This window comes from Astyanax mexicanus, chromosome 3 (assembly GCF_023375975.1).
Source record: "Astyanax mexicanus isolate ESR-SI-001 chromosome 3, AstMex3_surface, whole genome shotgun sequence".
NCBI lineage: Eukaryota > Metazoa > Chordata > Actinopteri > Characiformes > Acestrorhamphidae > Astyanax > Astyanax mexicanus.
Window position 1 is genome coordinate 30,224,178 of NC_064410.1, and position 21,548 is coordinate 30,245,725.

Here is a 21,548-nt window from a genome sequence, read left to right on the forward strand (position 1 = left end):
TTTTACACAGGTTTATCCATTCTGAAAAGAGACAGCACTGTTTTAAATGTATTTTTTAGCATGCTCTGTGCAATTATATAACATATTTCCACCAAAAACGTACAGACTGTTACTTTATTGTACATAAGTAATACAAATCTTAACATGTAAGATATGAAATAATAAACAAGCAGCCCATTAATCCATGTGTTTTCTCAAGCAGCTGTTGTGGAGCAGTTTGTTGGCACGCTACTAAGGTTTCAGCACATGAATCTTCTCTGCCAGGAAGAAAGGCATGTACTGTGCTAAAGCCTGAGCTGGCTTGACTAATTAGTATCTGCCTTCATGACACTGATTAAGTGTGATGGGGAAATGTGTTATTTAGTGAGGCTAGCTGAGCCTGGCCAGATTCAGAATTTGTTGAGTTGCTTTGTGATACATTTCTGTATCATTCCTGCATTCCAAAATACTTTACATTTTATTTCTGGACTCTTATCTATACTGGCATCAGGCTCATCAGCAACAATGCTGGATCAAATGTTGGAGGATGAAAGAACAAAACATCAAGTGAAACAAATGATAAAAACTTTCTCAGATTTAGTAAAATTGTACTATTAGAACCAGTTAACTAGAACAACATTAGCCCAAAGCAATGTGTAGTGAGACCAGGTGAGTATGGTGAGATCTTCTTAATTGACATGATTACAAATGGATTTTTGAAATTCTGCTTGTGCTCTCTGAGCTCCCTCCAACTGTGATTGGTCCTAATCCCTACATGGTTTGTTCAGAGAGCTCCACCTGTCTGTGATTGGCCCTAATCTCCACCTGACTGTGATTGGCCCTAATCTCTACCTGAGTGCGATTGGCCCCTAATCTCCTCCACTTCACTGCGATTGGCCCTAATCTCCACCTTACTGTGATTGGCCCTAATCTGCACCTCACTGTGATCGGCCCTAATCTACATTTGACTGCGATTGGCCCTAATCTGCACCTGACTGTAATCGGCCCTAATCTCTACCTGACTGCGATTGGCCCTAATCTCCACCTGACTGCGATTGGCCCTAATCTCCAACTGACTGCGATTGGCCCTAATCTCCACCTGACTGCGATTGGCACTAATCTCCACCTGACTGTGATCGGCCCTAATCTCCACTTGACTGCGATTGGCCCTAATCTGCACCTGACTGTAATCGGCCCTAATCTCCACCTGACTGCGATTGGCCCTAATCTCCAACTGACTGCGATTGGCCCTAATCTCCATGTGACTGAGATTGGCCCTAATCTCCACCTGACTGCGATTGGCCCTAATCTCCATGTGACTGCGATTGGCCCTAATCTCTACCTGTCTGTGATTGGCCCTAATCTCCACCTGTCATTGATTGGCCCTAATCTCCACCTGACTGTGATTGGCTCAGAGATTCTAGGCTTGTTCTAAATCTGCTGCTGCACAGACCAGTTGCTGATTTAGAAAAAAGACATTACTATTTATCAAAATATCTCATGTTTAGTGTATAAGGCTATTTATAATGCTATATAATGCTAGATTCTAAAGTGTTTACAGGTGTAAACACTGGTGCTGAAAATAAGATAATATCTGCAGTATCCAGGTAACATTTTAAGGTTAGATGCAGCAGAAATAGCGATCCAGCTTGTCGTAATTTATCAGTGCTGTTAACAGATAATAATTAGTCCAAAGAAAATTCATTGGCATTCTCGCTCACTTTTACGCTTTACTTCTGTTTCTGAAGTTTTATTGCTTTAAATCATGATTATAAAAATGTTTTCGTTTCTAGTATTTCTACTGTATGACTCAAAGTAATATGGCACTCTGGTTACGACATACATAGTAAACACACGTGACTGTCAACGACCAATTGCAGGCAGACAGCAGAGTAAAAGGCACTATAAGATCAGCTTGATTGCTTGATTCATTCAGTGATGAGGAGCTTCACCAAACCCGGTGACAGTGCAGAGCATCTACCGCTCTGGCTGTAGTGATAATGTGAGTTTGGAATGACTCCTAACATTTTTATAATTGTTGCGAGTAACAATGCAGCATATAAGAAATGTATCAGTGTAAAAGTATAAAACTCAACTAAAATATTTACTGAAGTAAAAGTGGAAGTAGGAGAAAAAAATAATACTCTAGTAGAGACAGATACAAAATCTTAGTACTTAAGTACAGTAGTAGAATAGCTCTTCTTCGTTACTATACATCTCTGTTCATTTTATACATTTATTAAACACATGATGCGTCTGTAATAGTTTTTAGAATACTTTTTTATTTATTCTGATGTACTTCTCCTGATAAAGATTTGGCCTACATAACAAATCGGGTAAGATCTGCAGGGAATACATTAAGCTCAGGGTCCGGCACACGCTGTAGTTATACTAAACCATTATGACAGCCAAGATTTCGAATACTTTATAGTTTATATTCTGTCCTTTTTCCCCAGTTACTGTTTGTTCACTCCATTTCTCCCGCTCCTCACCTCCACTTATCTCCTCCACGTTCTTTTAGGATCAGACAGAAGAAGTAATGAGTTTAAGGACATGAGCAGTAGCAAAATATTGTGAACACAGTCCCTAACGTTAATTTAGAAATTTAAGCATGAGAGTGATTGGATAGTCACTGACTGGATGTTCCTTACGGCGTCTGTTCTGGAACTGCACCATCATGTGTGAACATCAGGCCAAAAAAGATTACCAAAGTTTTAAACCTAAGTTTCAAAATCCTAACAAGAACCTGTTGCTTCACAACTTAAACTAAATAAAGCTTACATATATCCCAGTAATACTTCCAGTGATTCAAAGTTCAATGTATTGATTTAGCTCTCAGAGCCCAAAATCTCATTATGTAGTAAACAAAGCCTTAGGCACTATAACTCTGATCAATGCCTGACACCACTGTCAGCAAACTCATAACCACACTTCCATATTTTACCGCTGTGAGGGGTTTCATGTATCTGCTGTCGTGATTTATACTCTTTACCCTGCTTTGACTGATGCTGCATCCAGCCCGTTTGACAGGTGTGACACTGTTCGACATGGCTTTATTTAGTGCATGGAAACGTAGCACAGCCAAAAAGTGGAAAATGGCAGCTGCAGGGCTTAGGACAGGAGGTCAGAATGGGGCAGCGTGGAGAGGCATCAAGAGTCACAGTTCATACAGAGTGTATTGAGACTGATAAAACATTCTAAACATTCTAGTTATTAATTCTGCAGTAATTATTTGGCTAATTGCATGAAGAAATAGAATTGTTGTTCTCCTGCTTTCTTTAGCTGCTAATGGACATACTCGCTATTGTCAGTAGTACTTGTGTTCTAAGTCTAAAAATAACAGTAGCATAAAATACATTTTGGACGCCTCTTAAGACATTTATTTATTTAAAAATAAATTGACATTGGGCCCTATTTTAGTGATCTATAGGCAAGCTATCAACCGTACACTGTGCTGCTTGGTTTAGAGCATATCAGTGTGTCTTTAGTATTGCGTGGGTGAGAAAAGTATTCTAAAAAGACTTTTGACAGTCAGGTTGTAAGAAGCAGTAAAGCCACTCTGCTGAAGTACAGCTTTATAGCTCTGGGGCTGGAGTAGCAATAGCCGCTATCCGCTATTTCCCAGTTCAGAGGTGAGTATTATCGACCTGTTGCCTGCTGTTAACCCTGGCTAGCACTCCTGAAGCAGCATTATCATTACCCGCTAACCACACTAGCTCTTTCTTTGTTCAGAGGTGAGTATTATCAGACTGTAGTCTGCTTGTTTGAAACAAACTACGTGGGATGAACTGCTAGCTAATATCGCCTTGGCTTACCGGAATACTCAGGGTTCCTCAGTGTAGCTCTGTCTGGCAGCTAGCGGTTAGCTGCTAATGCTAATGCTCCAGCTTAGTGCTGGAGTGTTAATTTAGGAATGTAAGCTTACTGTAAATAAACAGAAACGCTTTACTCACCCAAATAAAACATTTTAAGGAGAGAAATCCATGTAGATTAACATCCAGTGCTCATCTGACTTTGAAAGAAAGTCTTTTTTTATAGTTTTGTTTATTTAGTTTAGCTTTTCTTAACTTAATTAAGCTACCCCCCACCGCCACCCAGCAGTGACACCTGTGCGTTATGTATGAAAATAGACCAGAAATACACCAGAAAATTAATTGAAAGTACAATAATATTACAGTGTTCCTTTTTTTAACAGACAGAACAAGCCTGTAAAGCAACAGCAACTTTCAGGCAGCAGGGGTGTTTAGACCAGTATTCGACAGTAATATCCACATAACAACAGTAATTTTATGGAAAATTACAATATATATATACATATATTGTGATTGGCCCCTGGGGTTAGGGGCGTGATCACTGTGACCCGGAAGTAGGAAGCGCAGAGAGATACACAGACACGGGGAGTAAATGTACTCAAACGTACCTTTATTTGTAATAAATGCCCTCCACCACACCCAAAAGAACTTAAAAGAACATAAATACGGCCCAGTGGGGCTCTAGAGTTCACTAGTTCACTTAGTGTTTGTTTTTAGGTCCGTGCAGCCTCAGCTCTAAGCTCCCCAGTCAAGAGTCCTCCCCTTGAGTGAGCTGATGCTGAGTTTATATACCTGTCCCAGCTGCTGGCTCAATCAGTCCGGATGCGGACCAGCTGGGACAGATAGGGCTGTGCGCTCCGGCGTGGGGCGGACCCCAACTCCCCCGCCTCCTCACGCCACAATATATATATATATTATTTTATTTTTATTTTTAAATTTATATATAAAATTCTAATTTTAAAAAGAGTTTAAAATAAGCTCAGAAAAACAGATGATTTTGTATTCAACTTAATAAGATTTTCTTCATAAAATGTAAAAAAAAAAATAAAACAGTGCATCAACAGTGTATTCTTATGATTTTATTGTGATTTTTTTCACAGATGCAAAAATGAAGGGGGAAAATACTGTATATTTTTTGCCTTTATCTTCTAAAAAATATTTTTATACAGTGTATTTTTTGTATTCATGCTGAATTATTGTACATATTTAAATCAAACCACTAGTCTGGAATAATGTTGCTTCTTTTTGGGATCAGAATGTTTATAATGTTTATCTTTTCACTGTCATTCCCGTTTCTTACGTTATAATTTCCTCCTTGTACTGTAGATCAGCCATTGCATCACTCCTCTGCAGAAGTGTGGCCTCACACGTACGTCTCGCAGGGCCTCTACTGCCTCTCCTCCTCCGACGCCTGGGAACCAATCAGCAATGAGCCGTCAGGCATGGCCTCTCCAGCCGCTGGCTCCTACATAATGGCAGGCGGGGCTTCTGGAGAGGGCTACGATGGCTCTGCACACTATCTGTCCCAGCAGCAGCAGCAGCTGACACTGCAGCAGCAGAACCATCTACAGCAGCTGCAGCAGCTCCAGCAGTACCAGCAGCAGCAGCTACTGCAGTACCAGCAGCAGGTCTGAACAGTGCAAACACACACACACACCATACAGTACTGTCCATAATATTTGGGATAAAGACATATATTTTGTATATCTCCATATGCTTAATTGTTTAGCATTTCAAATCAAACCAATCAGATGTGACTAAGGCTACATTCACATTACAAGCCACATTGATCAAATCAGATATTTTTTGCTAAGATCGGATTTGGCTATCTTGACGGCTTACATTCACAAATGTAAGGGACCTGCATCTGTGTGTAACGTGAACGAATCTGTCCCTGAAACTCCTAACATTACATGTGCACATTGATACGTGTATAAACGTTGCTTTCTACACCAACAACAAAAAACGGCATATTTGAGAGACGACTTGTAGCTTTATAAAGGGAAATGGATGTGTTAGCAGCTCATATGTGGAGCATCTTTGGCTGGAGTGGAGAGCAAACAGCTGGTCTGAAGTACATGCTTAGGTCAAGAAAGAGAAAAAAGGCCAGGCGGTTTGCTTTTGCTGTTTTTGCAGCTATAGATGCACAGCTGCACCAAGAGATGTGTGGGTACAAGAGAGGAGCACGTAGCGCATGCGTAAAGGGAAAAAGATGTATGAATTCTGATTTGACCGTTCACATTCATACCACATGTCCATAGACAATATGTATTCAATTTAAGACCACATATGAAAGTGACTCAAATCTGATTGGAAAAAATCTGATTTGACACTTTCACACAGCCATGAAAAAATCATATCTGATTCACGTTGAGCAAAAAATCTGATTTGAGCCACTTCAGCCTGTTAATGTGAACGTAGCCTAAATTTCACAGTGCAGAATTTAATTTAGGGTCATTTGCATACAATGCAAACGGTTTCACCATTTTGTTTTACCAAATTACAACACTTTTTAACACTGTTCCCCTCATTTCAGGGCGCCATAATGCTTGGAACAATAATAGGTACATTAAAGCAGTTATGTTTAGTAGTTTGTTGCATACCTCTTGCATGCAACGACTGCTTGACGTTTGTGATGATCTTCAGCTTGCCTCAGCAGTGTGTTTGGGATGTGAATCTTGCTGTAGGATAAAGCACGATAAAAGGAAAAACAATAAATTAACAAAAAAAAAAATCCTTTGGAAATAATGATGTTTTCTGTGTTTTTAAACTATGTTTCTTTAAGTCGCTGGAACATCGACTGCATAGCGCCTCCCATTCCCTGCAAGCCACGCCCAACAGCACCATTCACAGCCTGGGCCCACCCACTCACCCGCGATTGGCCGATTTATGGGCAGCGGCTCAGGTGGAGCCTCATCAGGTGGAGATGGGACACATGGGTATAACCTTGGCAGAAATGGGGATGCCCGAATCGTATGAGGATGATTTAGTTATAGAAAACGAATGCATTCTAGAGCAGCAAGAAGAGGAGGAATTCAAGGTGTGTGTATGTGTTTGTTACATTTACCACTTTTATTTACTTTATTAGTTACATAAAATATTGTTACAAAAATGTGAAGTTGTTTCTTTTGTTTTTCTAGCCCAATCTACATTTTTTCTTCCTACAAATATAGATGAAGACTTGTCTAAATGCTGTCTAAATGGTGTTCTCAAATATCAAAGGTTTGGGAGGAGGAGCATGCCTCAGGACACTTCTCCCACCTAGCATCCTATAAATACCATCTACCTATCTCCTCCACCTAACTCTTATCTCTTCTTCCTGACGTCACTCATCAGAGAGGGAGGGCCGGCTTCCCCCAGTTCTCCCCCTTAACTTTAATCTCCTCCTTATGTCATGTTCCAAACTAGCATAACTCATAAATTGGGCATCAGTACAGAAAATATTCACATTTTGATTGGCTACAATGTGCCTTTTCCATTGTAATAAAAATCACATCATTAGCATTAATACCTGAATAATTACATTTAAAAAGTAACTAAAAGTTAAACCAAATACAAGAATTGTTTGCCATATTTTATAGGGGAGACTTTACCAGCGCACTGCACAGATTGATTTAGGTGTATTAGTGTGTCTTTGCTATCATAACGACAGGAAAAGTATGCCTTGACATGCGCAAAAGGCATGTACTATTTTTTGGCTTAACATGAAATAAACCAATCAGCTTGTCACTTATCATTCCTTTTAAAAAAGTCAGGTGTGCTCATATTTTAACAACACGCAACTTTTAGGCTGTGAAGGTGCGCAAGCGTGTCATTTACAGGAACAACATTGTTATTTTATTTAATATTTATTGTTAATGTAAAAGTTGTCTTTGTACACTGCTGCTTAACCTTGAGTGTGTAACAAGCACAGATAGCAAGATAGCAATGAATGTCTGACAGTTGACTGTTGCCAGGGTTTTAATCAGTCAGTGGCGCACCTGTGTTTTCCTTTGCCAAGATGGCAATAGGCCAGAACTTTACCTGAACACACCTTATTTCCATATCACCACGCCCATTGGCATAGATATCCATAAGTACATTTTCCGTTGCTTTAAATGTGCAGATGTAAGGCGTGAAAATTCGATAAATAAATAAATAAAATAATATACTGTTTATGGGTGTAAGATAGCATAAGCATCGCAGTGCGCATTGCACAGGGTGTAAGATAGGGCCCTATATATTTTTTACCTTCATTATCACAAAACATTGATAGCCAGTCAATAAGAACTCTATAGACATATACTAATCTTTATTTGTTTAACCCTTCCAGAAAATAACCATATGTCAACCATTTGTTCCTTTTGGGAGGAATCTGTTGTTCTCTTTTTTTGCAATAAAACACTAAAATGGGCTTTTTTAGACTTATATTTCTTCATCAAGGCACTTAAAATAAAATTCCTTTAAATAATAATTAAATTATATATTTTTCACAAAAGGTTGATAAATGGTTATTTGTTGAAAGGGCTTAGTTGATCTGCCTGGTGAACTCTAATATTTCCAGAAAAGGTTACAGCTAGCCTGTAAGCTACATTACTCTTGTATCACCAGTGCAAGAAAATAGAAGCAAACATTTCTTTTCTTGTGAGGTTTATATCAGGTTCATACTAGGTAGGAGTAAAATGTAAACCAGAGTAAATTAGATTCTTGCCTGCTTGCAAAAGGATGATGTCATGTCTTTTCTTCTCTTTCTCAAGGAGGATGACATCACATTAACGCTTGAACCTGAGCCAACGTCCCTAACCCCCGTCCTGACCCCTCCACCTCCGAGAGAGGAGCCCACCCCGCCCGGCAGCGTGAGTCCGGCACAGGCACCAGCAGAGCCAAGGGCTGAGCACATGGCCTTCGAGGTCACATCTTGCGTCGTCCAATTGCTGGAGGAGAGGGAGGAGGTGGTGGAGGATGGGTCTGTGGTTGTTGCGGTGACCAACTGACACGACAGCTAGGACCATGGAAGGTGGAACATGAACAAACAAACAATAAAAAACAGACAGACGAAACTCTCTTTACCGAAATAATCAACTAATTAAGCTAACGTATACCCAGCTCCCACCCCGAGGTGTATTCATTCTCTTTTTGTCCCACGATAAACCTGGCGCAGGACTCTGTCAGCAAGCGGGGCACAGACTTATACATTATTAATGAGGGATGGAGGACAATATATCTGAATGGGCTCCAGTGAAGTGGAGGTGATTTGTGGCAGGGTTCTAGAGAAGGTTGGAGTTTTATGGGGGACGAAAGCGAGGCGGGAGAAGACACGGAGGACACTTGCAAAAAGAAAATAACGAGTGCAATACCAAGATACTAAGACAACCAAAAGAACGTGCATGCATTTTGAATATTTAAGTGACTGAACTACCAGTAATCAATAATAGTAATAAGAAATACATTGATTTTTGTAATAAAACGAAAAGCCAATAAAATGCTATGTATTTGTATGTACATACAATATGTATGTATGTAAGTGAGTTTGTATGTGTGTATGTATGTATGTATGTGTGAGTGTAAGAATGTGTGTATGTAAGTATGTATGTACAAAGATATATTCTGGAACAAAAAGAAACATATTATCAATTCGCCATTTGGCAATAATGTTGTGTGAAGTGTCTCCTATGTATTTTACCTCCAGCATCTACACACACACACACACACACACACTCAGACACACAGACAGACAAACGCACACAGAGGCAAAAGCAAATGTACACACACAGACACGTACGAAGACACACAGACACACACACACAACAAATCTATTTTTCTTCTTTATATAATCAAGCACAATACTGCCCAACTGGAAACAGTGCTGCCCTGTTCAACATCCATACTGAACTGCTATTTATAAAACTTATGCACTATTATGGACATAAAAGAATGTATCTGTGATGATTTCATTTCTTGTTCTATCAGCTTTTTCCCCAGTCTGTCTCTGTATTCATTTACTGCATTCTCAACATGTGTCTCAACATGCTACATGCTGTTTTTATATATATATATATATATATATATATATTTTTGTTTTGTTTTGTTTTGTTTGCAGAATAGCACAAGACAGTGGGAGTATAAACTGGAAGTTTTAACACCTGTATTATGAGAGCTTCACTAAACCAGATGTTTTTTTTTTTTTTTTTTTACAGATTATGTGCAATATACAGAGTCCAGTCAGAATATTATGACCACCTCCTTGTTTCTACATTCTGTGTCCATCTCATGAGCTCAGCTGATCATAGAGGAGCACTTTGCAGTTCTATAATTACAGACGCTCCGCCATCTGTTCCTCTGCATACATTATTACCCGTTCTTCCATGTTCAAGGGTGATCCCACAAAGCAGATGGATGGTGGAGGACGATGCCCACAGGATGCTGCCTACATGAAGGTGTAGTCTGGATATTTCTGGTTGGTGAACGCTTCTCAGTTCAGCAGTGACACTGAGGTGTTTAAGAACTCCAGCAGCACAGCTGTGTCTGATCCACTATTCGTACCAGCACAACACACACTACTAACACACACCACCACCATGTCTCACAATGTCACTGCAGTGCTGAGAATGACCCACCACCCAAACTAAAGCTAATAATGTTATCTCTGAGGTGGTTCTGCGGAGTCCAGACCATTGAAGAACAGACTGAAAAGAGGATTTATAAAGTATGCAGAGAAAAAGAAGACCTACAATCTAATTAGTGTTATTATAGAACTACAAAGCCTCTATATGTGGTCAGTGGAGCTGATAATATGTACAATGATTTATTGGATACCATAGTAAGTTTCTTTTTGGACATATTGCATGCACGCCGGTGGGCGAATAGTATGTATCACAGCAAAATCAAAAATCTATATCAAGATTCAAATTTCTCAATCTTGAAAAGAGTTTTTTCAGAGTTTTGATCACTGTACTGTTTTTTTTTTTAATTTATGTAGCCATGTCGGACCATATGACTGTGGACATGACGGCTGAACTAGAAGAAAAGAAGGTGCTTATCATATTATTGATTGCTGAATTTCTTCTGAATATTTTGTACAGATGCTCCTTATTAGTTGATGAGGGAAGAAAAGAGAAAAGCAGATAGTGTAGTCAGTGTGTGAGGTTGCATTTATTCGAATTTGCATATGATTTCCTTTTTAATGATTTAATTCTCTTTGTGGAGAATTTGTGGCGAGTTTTTAGTGCTGAAACCCATTATGCAACTGGAGCAACATTTATTTTTTATAACTAATATATTCTGTGATATTTAAATGTTGAAAAAGCTGGTGAAATGTGAGAATATCCTTACTGTGAAAAGAAAGGCGCATTTTCATTAAAAGAGACGCATTTCCATTGTTCCAGTGAGTAAAAAAAAACTTCCAGTTTAGTTGTAACTCATCTAATTACGCTGTTTAAAACGGTATCACGTGCAGTGGCTTGCAAATGTATTCATAACCTTTAAACTTTTTTCATATATTGTCGCCTTACAACCAAAAATTAAATGTATTGCATGATGCTGCCACCACCATGTTTCATAGGGAGGAGAGAGTGTTCAAGGTGATAAGGCGTTTTACTTTTTTGCCACACATACCAGTTTGCATTTAAGCCAAAAAATCAACTTCTGATCTGACCACAGCACCTTCTTCCACATGTTTGCTGTGCCCCATACATGTCAAACATCATTATGTCTTTCTTTCAGTAATGGTTTTCTTCTTGCCACTTTTCCATGAAGGCCTAATTTGTGGAGTTCTCTGTCCTGTCAACACATTCCCCCACCTGAACTGTGGATTTCTGCAGCTCCTCCACAAAGTGTGCTACTTTGTGTTGGTCTGTCACTTCTCAATAAAATACATTTAAGTTTGTGGTTATAAGATAACAAAATGAAAAATATTCAAGGGGTATAAATACTTTTGCAAGCCACTGTACTTTTCATTGGTACATTACTCTTCAGTAGTGAGTACACTGAAGTTAAAAACTGCTGAAAATGCCCAGTTTTTCATCAGTATTTTATTTTTTTTATTATTAAATGTTAAAATGATGGCTAGCATTTATCATATGATCATTAGCATTTCCACGTTAAATCATTGTCTTGCCACTGTTTGTTTATTTGGTTTTGGTTTGCTATAGAATGGGGGTATTTAGCAGTGCTTTTATAGAGAGTTGTCTGGGACATTGCTCTGGTATAACAGACCATTTAATTAAAACACCACATTACAGTTTATTTGCTGTAATTCAGCATCAAGTTGGAATATGAGCAGTAAAAATAAGATGCAAAAGGAATCTGCAGTCAAGTGGAGAAGTGATATGGGTTGAGCTGTTATACTGAGTTGTAGCCTCATATCCAGTATGTGTGTATTTTCATGTGTTGTGTGTAAATAAAAATCTTATTGTGAGGACGAACCCTGTATGGTTGGAAGTCTTCAAACCAGACTAAAATGAATCCAGAAGCAACCTTACACAGTCCTCTCACAATATCATGACCATTTTATTGTTTCCAGTGTCTATTCTCCTTATAACACTGTTTCTCTACATAATTAACAAAAAAAGTTTTTTTTTTCTCTTCTTCTTCTTTTTATTCTATTATTAAGACCGTATGTAACAGAAGCACCAAACTTGGTCACAAGGTACAGGAAGTGTGAGCTGACTCAATCACCAAAGATAACATTCACTGGCCTGATGGTGGTGCTATAGTAAAGCATTATACATTTTGATCCATAATTTCTGAACCATAAGCCCTGTTCTTAAAATGTTTTATTGTTGTAGATTACTGAAGTTGTGTGTCATTCTGTAGTCCTCGTATGGCCTTGTGTCTAAGTGGTTCAAGTGAATGGTGAATTTGAATGGGCTTTTCAAAAAACCTGCCTCTATCACATTCTGTGGTGAATAAATATGTTCTGAACCCTGCTCGTTTTATTCTGTGCACATTTACCTCTAAAAAACATTGGATCCTCTGAATTACGAGATAGATTAGGAGTCGTAATAAGAAAAATGTTAGCTTAAAGCTAATGCTACAGCGCAGCCGCAGAGATCGGAAGGGGACTGTTTTCGGCCAGTGAACTCCGGCTGTATGTTGACTGCATATTACACACAGCTGATCCAATATGTTTAGATGTTTGGTGTTTTTCTGGCTCAATGTTTTATTACATTAAAGCCACATTAGGATTTGTCCTTATGACAGGTTTCAGTGGAAAAAACACACATTAAGCCTTTTTATATTAAGTGTTTTAATGTCTTTAAATAGCTGGGTTAGCTCTGTGGTTTTGGAGTAACACTGCCTTCTAGTTTTCCTGCTGCATCACTCAGCTCGCCACAGCGAGGACAGATAGTTAGTTGATTAGTTAGTTGTCAGTTGATTATTTGGGTGAGGTGTGCTGTAATAAACTAATGACCATAACTAAATAATAAACCCTTGTGGGAAAGTGCTGTTCCTGAACAGTAATAGTTCACTTTCTCGAATTATCTGCCTTTTAAAGTTCTAACACAGACTACACTGCTTAACGTCACCATACAGATAGAGTTTTCATCTGTTTAAATACTTTATTGATCCTCTGTGAAGAGGAATAATAATCCAAACCGCGTTCCGAATTCGCTGGTGTTGCGCCGAAAAGAGTCCCCTGTTGATCTCTGCAGCTTAATTTTTTTCATTGACCTGAGCCTCTTAGACCCCAGTTTTTCCTGGCCATGTCCCAATTCACTAGCCAGGGCAGTGGTAGTGTATTGAACTGCAATCTTGACGACACAGGTCGAACCGGCATATTTATTTTTTTCCTTTCTTCTTGGGTTTACCTTATTATGACGTGGTCATAATATTCTGACTGGACTGTGTATATACATAAATGATTAAAATGTAAAGTAAATGACAAATAATAGAAAGGGAGAAATACCAACAAAACAAAAATGAAAAAGCTTGAATCCCTAACAACAAACTCCTGAAGGTTTACCAGTCATCATTTATTGCATAAACTGCCACCACCTAAATCCAATCATCATTTTTTAATGTAAACTAAAACATCACATTCTAATGATCACGTTTAATTATTATTACCATAAATAAGTACGCAGATTACATTAGATAAACTACATATCTGCGAATCAATGACTAACGCTAAACTTGCATGATTTATACATTACCCTGTCCACACAGAGAGCAGGTCAAAGAGACAAATAAATAAATAAATACATAAAGACCGGACATCGACAATGACAGATCAAACAAGTGCTTGTTACATTATTCCAGTTCACCCCTGTACCCTTCAAAATAAACTACACCCTTCAGCCTATTAGCTAGGAGCTATTATATAGCCAAAATAATAACAATAGTAGTATAAATATCCCAACACTTCAACATGACATACACATATAGACTGTTCAATATTGATTAGAGTCCTTGGTTTAAAGACATAAGAGCCACCTGAGAGACTGAGAGATGACAAAACACGGAGAGATAAAAGAAACAAGGGAGTTGGAGTGTGTGTAAATATGAGGAATTTGTATGTTGTTTCAAATGAGACTATATGGTAACAGTACCAGCACAGGAAATGACAAGCTAAAATAAAAAGAGCAAGTATGAGGAGGCTGAATTTAAACAATGCACATTTCATGCACAGATGAGCTGACTGACAGGTAAATAATATGAGAAACAAATGCTCCATGTGTATCGTATGGAAACTGTGGGCTCTGCAGTGCAGCTGCAGCACACCCTAAATATAAGCTGCAATTTCTGTGCTGAGTATTCTTAGGGCACCATCTGCTGGATAAAGATTGCTGAGCAATCTTTTTAATGTGTGAGGGGAAAAATGTTCCTAAAAGGATCTGATAAACAGATGTGTATAACAATATTCTCATGTTTAAAGGGCTGTGATAGCACATATGTAAATACTGGAGAGTATATTTATAGACCTATTTAAATGTATACCCAGTGAAAATGGTTTGGAACAAGATTTCCAGCTTATCTTGTTGTACTGTTCTACTGAACCAACTGGTAAGCATGGTGGTGGTACCAACATTGGTAGCAACATCTGGGGTAGAGCCCGCCCCGCTCCGCCCCATACACCGTCAATATGAGACCAAGCCCGATTTAAACCTGACATTTTTTTGTGAGTAGAGCTTTAAAACTTAAAAAAAATAACATTTTGGGCTGTTTGAATGAGCAAAATCTGTTCAGTATTTTGTTAATTAACATTGCAACACATTATTTATGAAAAAAGTTTTTTTAAGACCAGCCACACAGTGCTGCAAGTCAAATGTGGACAAGTGGAGGAGCTCACCTGTGCGTAAACCCCAGAGCTGCTTGATCATAACATTTTAACTTGTTTGATTTGTTAATTGTGATATCACACCATAGCTTTATATAAAATTAAAATAGCATTCAAATCAGACAGCTACGTGTTGGGAAATCTCTGCATGGCAGAGTTCTGGTCGGGCCTTTGGTTGGGTCGAGTTCGGGCAGATAATCTAAGCTCTAATCTGGGACTGTTTTAGAACTGCGACATTGCACAAAGTGAACAAAAAAATAAATGAGGAACTTAACTTCAAACCATAAGATAGGCTAGGGGTCACCACTGTTATCTGTAGAGATCCAGATTGACTGCAGGTTTTTAATCCATCGAAGCCAGAACACACTTCTTGCACGACTCGAAACAAACAAAAGGCATGTAATAATTCTCTTAATTAAGGTACATGGCGTGCCTGCATTGCCAAGATAGCAATGGATGTTTAGCATCTAACTGCTGACGAAATTTTCCTGAACACACCTCACTTCCATAGTGTATCACAGCCGGTGCCGAGGTAAGTGGCGGCCTATTCCAGTAGCTCTGTCCATATTGTGTGTTTTCCTGAATTTTTTTCTTTATTTATCTGCATAATTGTATCTTATCCTTCTTTTGTATCTTTTGTGCACTTTGTACATTTGTTACTGGATGTGTAGATTTTTTTCTCTGGGATCAATAAAGTTGATCTATCAGACCACTACACATATCAGCAAAGATATATGCAAAAGCACTTTTGCTATTTAAACGACGCTGGAGCAAGGCATGAAAAATATACTCTTCACAGGGTGTAAGGTAGCAACAAATAACGTGACACACCTTTTGCAGGGTGTAGGAAAGGGCCCTTGGTCAGTGACAGGACAGTGTCAAATTGACAGGACAAGTGGTGGTCTAATGGATAAAGCAGGCTAATATTAAGCTTTGACAGTAGTTAAAAAAAAAAAACTGACATCATATAATGTATATGGACTGAGTCCACATCAGAATGCTCAAAATTCCAAACAGAATTCTGCCTGAACCTTTTAATTGCTACCAAAAGTGTCAGATTAAGGTGCAACTGGTTATGGGATGTTTAACTAAACATTATGTGTACTGTGTGTATATTTTTTTAAATTTTGTATAATTTTCTTAGATTTATGTTGCACATGCATTGATTACTGAAAGCTGCCTAATTATATTTTTTGTGCTACTGAAGTACTATTTTTTATTTTATTATTATTATTTTTGTAGAAGTAATGAATTATATTTTACGGTAGTTAAATATTTAAGGAGGAAGAAAGTGCATACATATTTCTATTTCAGCAGGAGGAGACAAAAAAAAAATCTTAGTTTTGTCAGTGACAACAAGAAAGCAGCCAACAAAATAAAGCAGAATGAATAAAAAAAAACATATTTTACAGATTTTCAAAAGCTCAGTGAAAGGAGACAGACTAAATAAAAACCCCAGACAGACATCACACGTTCACAAACAACGTGAATAAAAAAACATGTGATATAAAAATAAAACAGAAAATAAAGCATCACTTTTCACAGCTCTTAAATGAGTTCCTCATCATCGCTGTCCTCCACCGTGTCCTCCGTCTTCTCAGGGGTGGGTTGCAGAGTGGAGAGAGGGATGGAGGGAGGAGAGGATTTAGGCAGGGGCGGGCTGTTGTTGGGATTTCCTTCCTCACTGCTGCTACTTCCTGTCCCACTGCTACTGCTGCTGCTGCTGCTCCCTGTCGTGGAGCTGCTTGTGTTCTGCACTACCACATCCCGGCTTACTCCTTCAATCCATACCTCCATTTCCTCCTGATGTCGGGGCGTGGCCACGGGAGCAGGGGTAGGGGAGTGTGGGGGTATCACTGTAGGCGGGACAAAAGCAGGGGGGGAGCCTGGGGGAGAGACGGGGGAAGACAGGGCGGGCGAAGTCTTCGATGGCTTTGAAGATTTTCGTATGGTGTCGCGGAAACTGGCCAGAGGGGGGCGCAGGCGGACGCCGCTCCGTGTGGAGCCTTCGATGGCTTTCTGAAGCTGAGGGAAGCAGAGGATAGGAATGTTAGAAAAAACTACAAAACATTAATGTAGGTAATCTACAAAGTGTTTTATATGACGTGACAGTTAACATGCAAATGACAGTTGGCATCAAAAACACTTTTATACCCCACTTTTATATAAAAAATCATATTTTGGCCCAACATTGTTATAGACTTAATGTTACAAAGCACAAAAATGTAAGTTTGATTGGATACTGTACAGTTGGGTATAAAATACATACTTACACTAGAAAGTACGTATTTTATATCTAAATGAGTTTCTGTAAAATATAAACATTACATGTAGTTTTTTACTAAAATGAACACATTTGGATATAATGTGTCCAAATGTTTAGTTAATTAAACTAAAATATTTTTTGTTTAATTAAGTGGAAAGATCTGCACTTTCAATTACATTTTTTTCCTATAATGAGTAAACCTTCTTTATATGTTTTGATTGGACCTGTACATGCTTGAAGGAAAGGAAGAAAGGATGAACATATCTGATTACCTCCTTTAGTGCTACGACTCCAACTAGCTTGCCTATGCTGGTCACATAAGCCTGACTGAGACCCAGAAGGGAGAACAATGTATGAGTCTGTGGAGAAAAGGAAAGGTTAAAAGGTCACACCTTTCATAAGAGATAAAAGTAAGATTAAAATAATCCACATATTTACAAAAGAAAAATCCACTTTAACTGGCATTTAAGCTTATTCAGAATTTAAAGGCCTGCCACAATAGTTACGTTGACTTATTGGTAAATATATGGACATTATTACAATACTTAATGCTGACCTCAACCTGCCCATTGTTTAAGGAGAGAAAGGAGAGTGGATTAACATGAATTATGACCATATGTAGACAATGTATAAAAAAAATGGTTTTATACAATATAATATTATTGTTCATATTTTAATACAAATGTCTAAATATTCTTAATAATTAAACAGTCAATCCTCTTTAAAAGTAATCTGTTAATGCATCATTAAAATCATTTTTTTAGCTGAATAAAATAATTATATTATGTTATTATTATTGCAGTTAATTCTGGGACCACATACTGTATCCTCCAATTGAATCCAGTCGATTTTTTTTGTGAAAGGCATATGCATGTGTATTCTGAAGAATAATGCTTTTTGCTCATTTCTCTTTTCATGTGCTGATCTGCAATTCTTTCCCAGTTCATGCTAATTCACTACCTGTCTATTATCTATTAAAGTAAGAATTGCTGCAGTTCAAGATAAGAAATCTACCCTTAGCTTACCTTGTGTAGCGATGTTCTCTCTACTAGCTGGAACGGAGATGGGTCTATTCGTATCTGGTCGAGCTCTAGTGGTTTATCCATCTCTGCTTCCTCCCAGGATTTTATCTGTTTTAGACAATACTATATGAGCTCTGTGAACCTGCACCCATGTGCAATTTATATTAAAGTTTTGTTTCAAAGGTATCATCATAATTATTAATCATAATTGAGTCTAACCTCTTCAGGTGTCATTGTATCTGTGAGGGGTGGAGGAGTCGGCTCCTGTGGAGAAAGCTAGATGTAGCATTGTTCAGAAGTTTATAACCATTAGTGATTATTATATTTGTAAATATAATACAGCAATTACTTAAAATATCTATTTACTGGATTTTTACTATTTATATTCTTAGAATATGTTTAAATGTGTAAATAATAACGCATTTGAAGTAACAAGAAAAGTGTGTGAAACCCTTTGGAATTGAGTCTTTTATTGACCCATTTCAGTAAACATCTACAGTGCAGGCTAGTAAAAGTTAATGAAAATATGTGTTTATGGCATTCAAAGAGCTAAGAGTGAATAGGAACTGTAGTTTTTGTGTGCTTTGCCCATTTAATAAAGATGAACAAAAAATGGCTTAACTAACCTTTAGAAAATCTAAAGAAATTTGTCAAAGATACACGAAGTCTACACAAGCACAAGTCCTGAGCAAAGACAATCACATCATTTAATTACATAACTTCAAAAAGTTCAATCAAGTTGCTACTCTTTCTAATAGTAAGTAAGATGTTAAGAGATTCTTAAACAGGTAACAGCAAAACATACAGACGAATCTATAATCTGTGAAAATATGTCAGCTATCAGAAAACCACTTAATAAGATTGCTGTTCATGGAAGGACACTGGGAAGGAAGTTGCTGCTGTCCAATAAAAAAATAATCCAGTCTGAAGTTAGACTAAGACTATCTAAATATTCCACAATGCTTCTTTAATGATTGAATGATGAAATGTTTGATGTGTTTGCTGTTAAAAGGGGATCTACAGGTTATTAAATATAACCTCTGATTTTATTTTTCTAGCCTGCCCTTATAGAAGTTTTCTCAATGTGCGTGTTTGTTTGTTTCTTTGTTATTAGTTAAGTTATACTGTGTTTTTTAGTAATCAATATATAAAGGTTCACTTATTTTTCATTCATGTAAGAAAATACTTTTTAACAGCCTATGGTGTTCCTGAATAATTTAGGTTTTATAAGTTGCAAAGATGTCTAGACAAATCACATGTATAAGTATGCACCTGTGCCTGACCCTCTGTATGTGTTTCTGAAGAGGAAGAGAACAGGTTGTGTAATGTCCTTCTGAAAGACTGGAGGGGGCCTTTATCTGGAGGAAAAGTAAATGTAAAAGACAAAGAAAATACTTATGTCGCAGTATTTGACAGGAACAACAACAAATAAATGGCTAGGCTCACATAGTCTGTCGTTTAAAATTGTACAGAATTACTTCAATCTGAACAAGAATGTGTATCTGACAGATATTATACCATTATACCATTTCTTGTCTGATAATTTTCTGAGGATAATCTTGACTCACCTGGAGTGGTGTGATTTGTAGAAGGTTCTGGAGGTTTGGGTGAAGGTATAGGACCATTTCTTTCCTCTTGTATGGGCGCAGTCTGAGATGTTGACTAGAGCAGAGAGTTAAACAAATAATGCCTACTTTCTGCTCAACATTTTACTATTGGCTAATTTATTTATTACATGTAAAATCTAAATGTAGCAAGTACACAGTACACAGTAGGGATACACAGTACTTTAACTTGAATATTTTTGTAAATGTCAGCTATAAAAGTAATACAGGACACACCTTTTCGCCTCCATTTTCTTCACCTTCTTCATCCACAAAGGCAAAAGATTCCCAGCTGACCTTGGCACATGACCCTTGACCTTGTAAATCCTGTCCATGCATCAGGATCCGCCTCTCTGCTGACAGCCACCAGTCACAGAGTGCAAGAAGCTCAGATCGATCTATGCTGCCCAACAGGATCATTGACTCTGAGGGTGAGAGAAAGGTGAGGAGGAGCTAGGTCAGCATCCCTTTACATCTGCCCTATTCATTCAAATATGATGTGATATTACTATACTGATATTTATGTATAATGTTAGTTTAATATCTTATAATCCAATTTAATTGATATCTGTTATTTATTTACTAATGCTAAAATGAGACTGGTACGAAACTTTTTTTTATTTTAGTTTTGTTAGATCATGCTCATTACAGTTAAATGCAAGGATATTAGTAAGATGCCTTTGTTTTTAAATGAGAAAAGTAGATTAAATTAGAGAAATAGTGTCCAGTTCAGTTCTGTAAGAGGTTAAGACAAGGAGATAATGGGGCCTATTTTAGCCATCATTAAGTTGTAAGCCGCGCACCGTGCACCTTAATTTAGGGAGTGTCAGTGTGTCTTTGTTATTTTAATGACAGGAAAAGTATGTTTACTTGGCTCGAAATGTGCAAAAGGCATGTACCAATTCTCCTAATTAATTTTGGGTGTATTTTGTGCCAAGAGCTAGAATGCCAAGATAGCAATATGCCAGAAATGTACCTGAACACATCTCATTGGGATTATTACAACCACCAGCGAAGATATATTCACAAGCACCAATACTATTTAAATGACGTACACAGATGGTGTGAAAATAGAGTTGGTGGGGTGCAAAATAGCAATGAGCATTGTGACACGCATTGCAAAGGGTTTAAGGTTAGGCCCAAGAAATAATCTTATGTAAATGCAACAGAAATGTGAAAACCTTTTTGGATATAACCGCACAATTCATTAAGCCTTACGCTAACATCTCACCTTTTGAATCCACCAGTGGTATAGTTTTGAGGGAGGTAGAGTCTAGCAGATACAGCAGTTCTCTGTATGTGGACTGCGAGCAAAGGAACTTCACTTTTCTCACCATGATGTCTTCAACAAAGATGTTGTACTGACTGTGACAAAGAAAAGAACAAACAACACTTCTGTTTGAAAAGGCAAAATTTGTTATTTAAAATTTTACATGGAACATTTAACATCACACAGTTAAAACAGTCACTAGTTTATACAGCCAGACATTATTCAGGCTTTAGATCGAATATTTATTATAAGTTATTAATCAATACTTTACTCATCTAATATGATTCTGATATGGTTGTATTTGTAAAGTGACCCTAAGTGTAATGAATAAACAAAAC

General features: G+C 37.8%; 2 protein-coding genes across 8 annotated transcripts in view; one reads left to right on the forward strand and one right to left on the reverse strand.

Annotated features, from left to right (window-relative positions):
- fam131ba (family with sequence similarity 131 member Ba) overlaps positions 1 to 12,193 on the forward strand; it is a 66,101-nt gene extending 53,908 nt beyond the window's left edge. For all 5 annotated transcript variants that reach the window (XM_022666140.2, XM_022666142.2, XM_022666141.2 and 2 more), the window contains 3 exons: positions 5,118 to 5,419; positions 6,577 to 6,831; positions 8,528 to 12,193. In XM_022666140.2, coding sequence (XP_022521861.2) covers positions 5,118 to 5,419; positions 6,577 to 6,831; positions 8,528 to 8,764 — 794 coding nt within the window. In that variant the 3' untranslated portion in view covers positions 8,765 to 12,193. The remainder of the gene's footprint in view (positions 1 to 5,117; positions 5,420 to 6,576; positions 6,832 to 8,527) is intronic.
- A 1,530-nt stretch (positions 12,194 to 13,723) lies between these two features.
- clcn1a (chloride channel, voltage-sensitive 1a) overlaps positions 13,724 to 21,548 on the reverse strand; it is a 37,744-nt gene continuing 29,919 nt past the window's right edge. For 2 of the 3 annotated variants that reach the window (XM_022666134.2, XM_049476302.1), the window contains 8 exons: positions 21,172 to 21,305; positions 20,178 to 20,365; positions 19,905 to 19,998; positions 19,609 to 19,694; positions 18,556 to 18,612; positions 18,340 to 18,444; positions 17,587 to 17,673; positions 13,724 to 17,073 (listed from right to left, as the gene is read on the reverse strand). In XM_022666134.2, coding sequence (XP_022521855.2) covers positions 16,597 to 17,073; positions 17,587 to 17,673; positions 18,340 to 18,444; positions 18,556 to 18,612; positions 19,609 to 19,694; positions 19,905 to 19,998; positions 20,178 to 20,365; positions 21,172 to 21,305 — 1,228 coding nt within the window. In that variant the 3' untranslated portion in view covers positions 13,724 to 16,596. The remainder of the gene's footprint in view (positions 17,074 to 17,586; positions 17,674 to 18,339; positions 18,445 to 18,555; positions 18,613 to 19,608; positions 19,695 to 19,904; positions 19,999 to 20,177; positions 20,366 to 21,171; positions 21,306 to 21,548) is intronic. The other variant, XM_015608117.3, reaches the window with a different exon arrangement.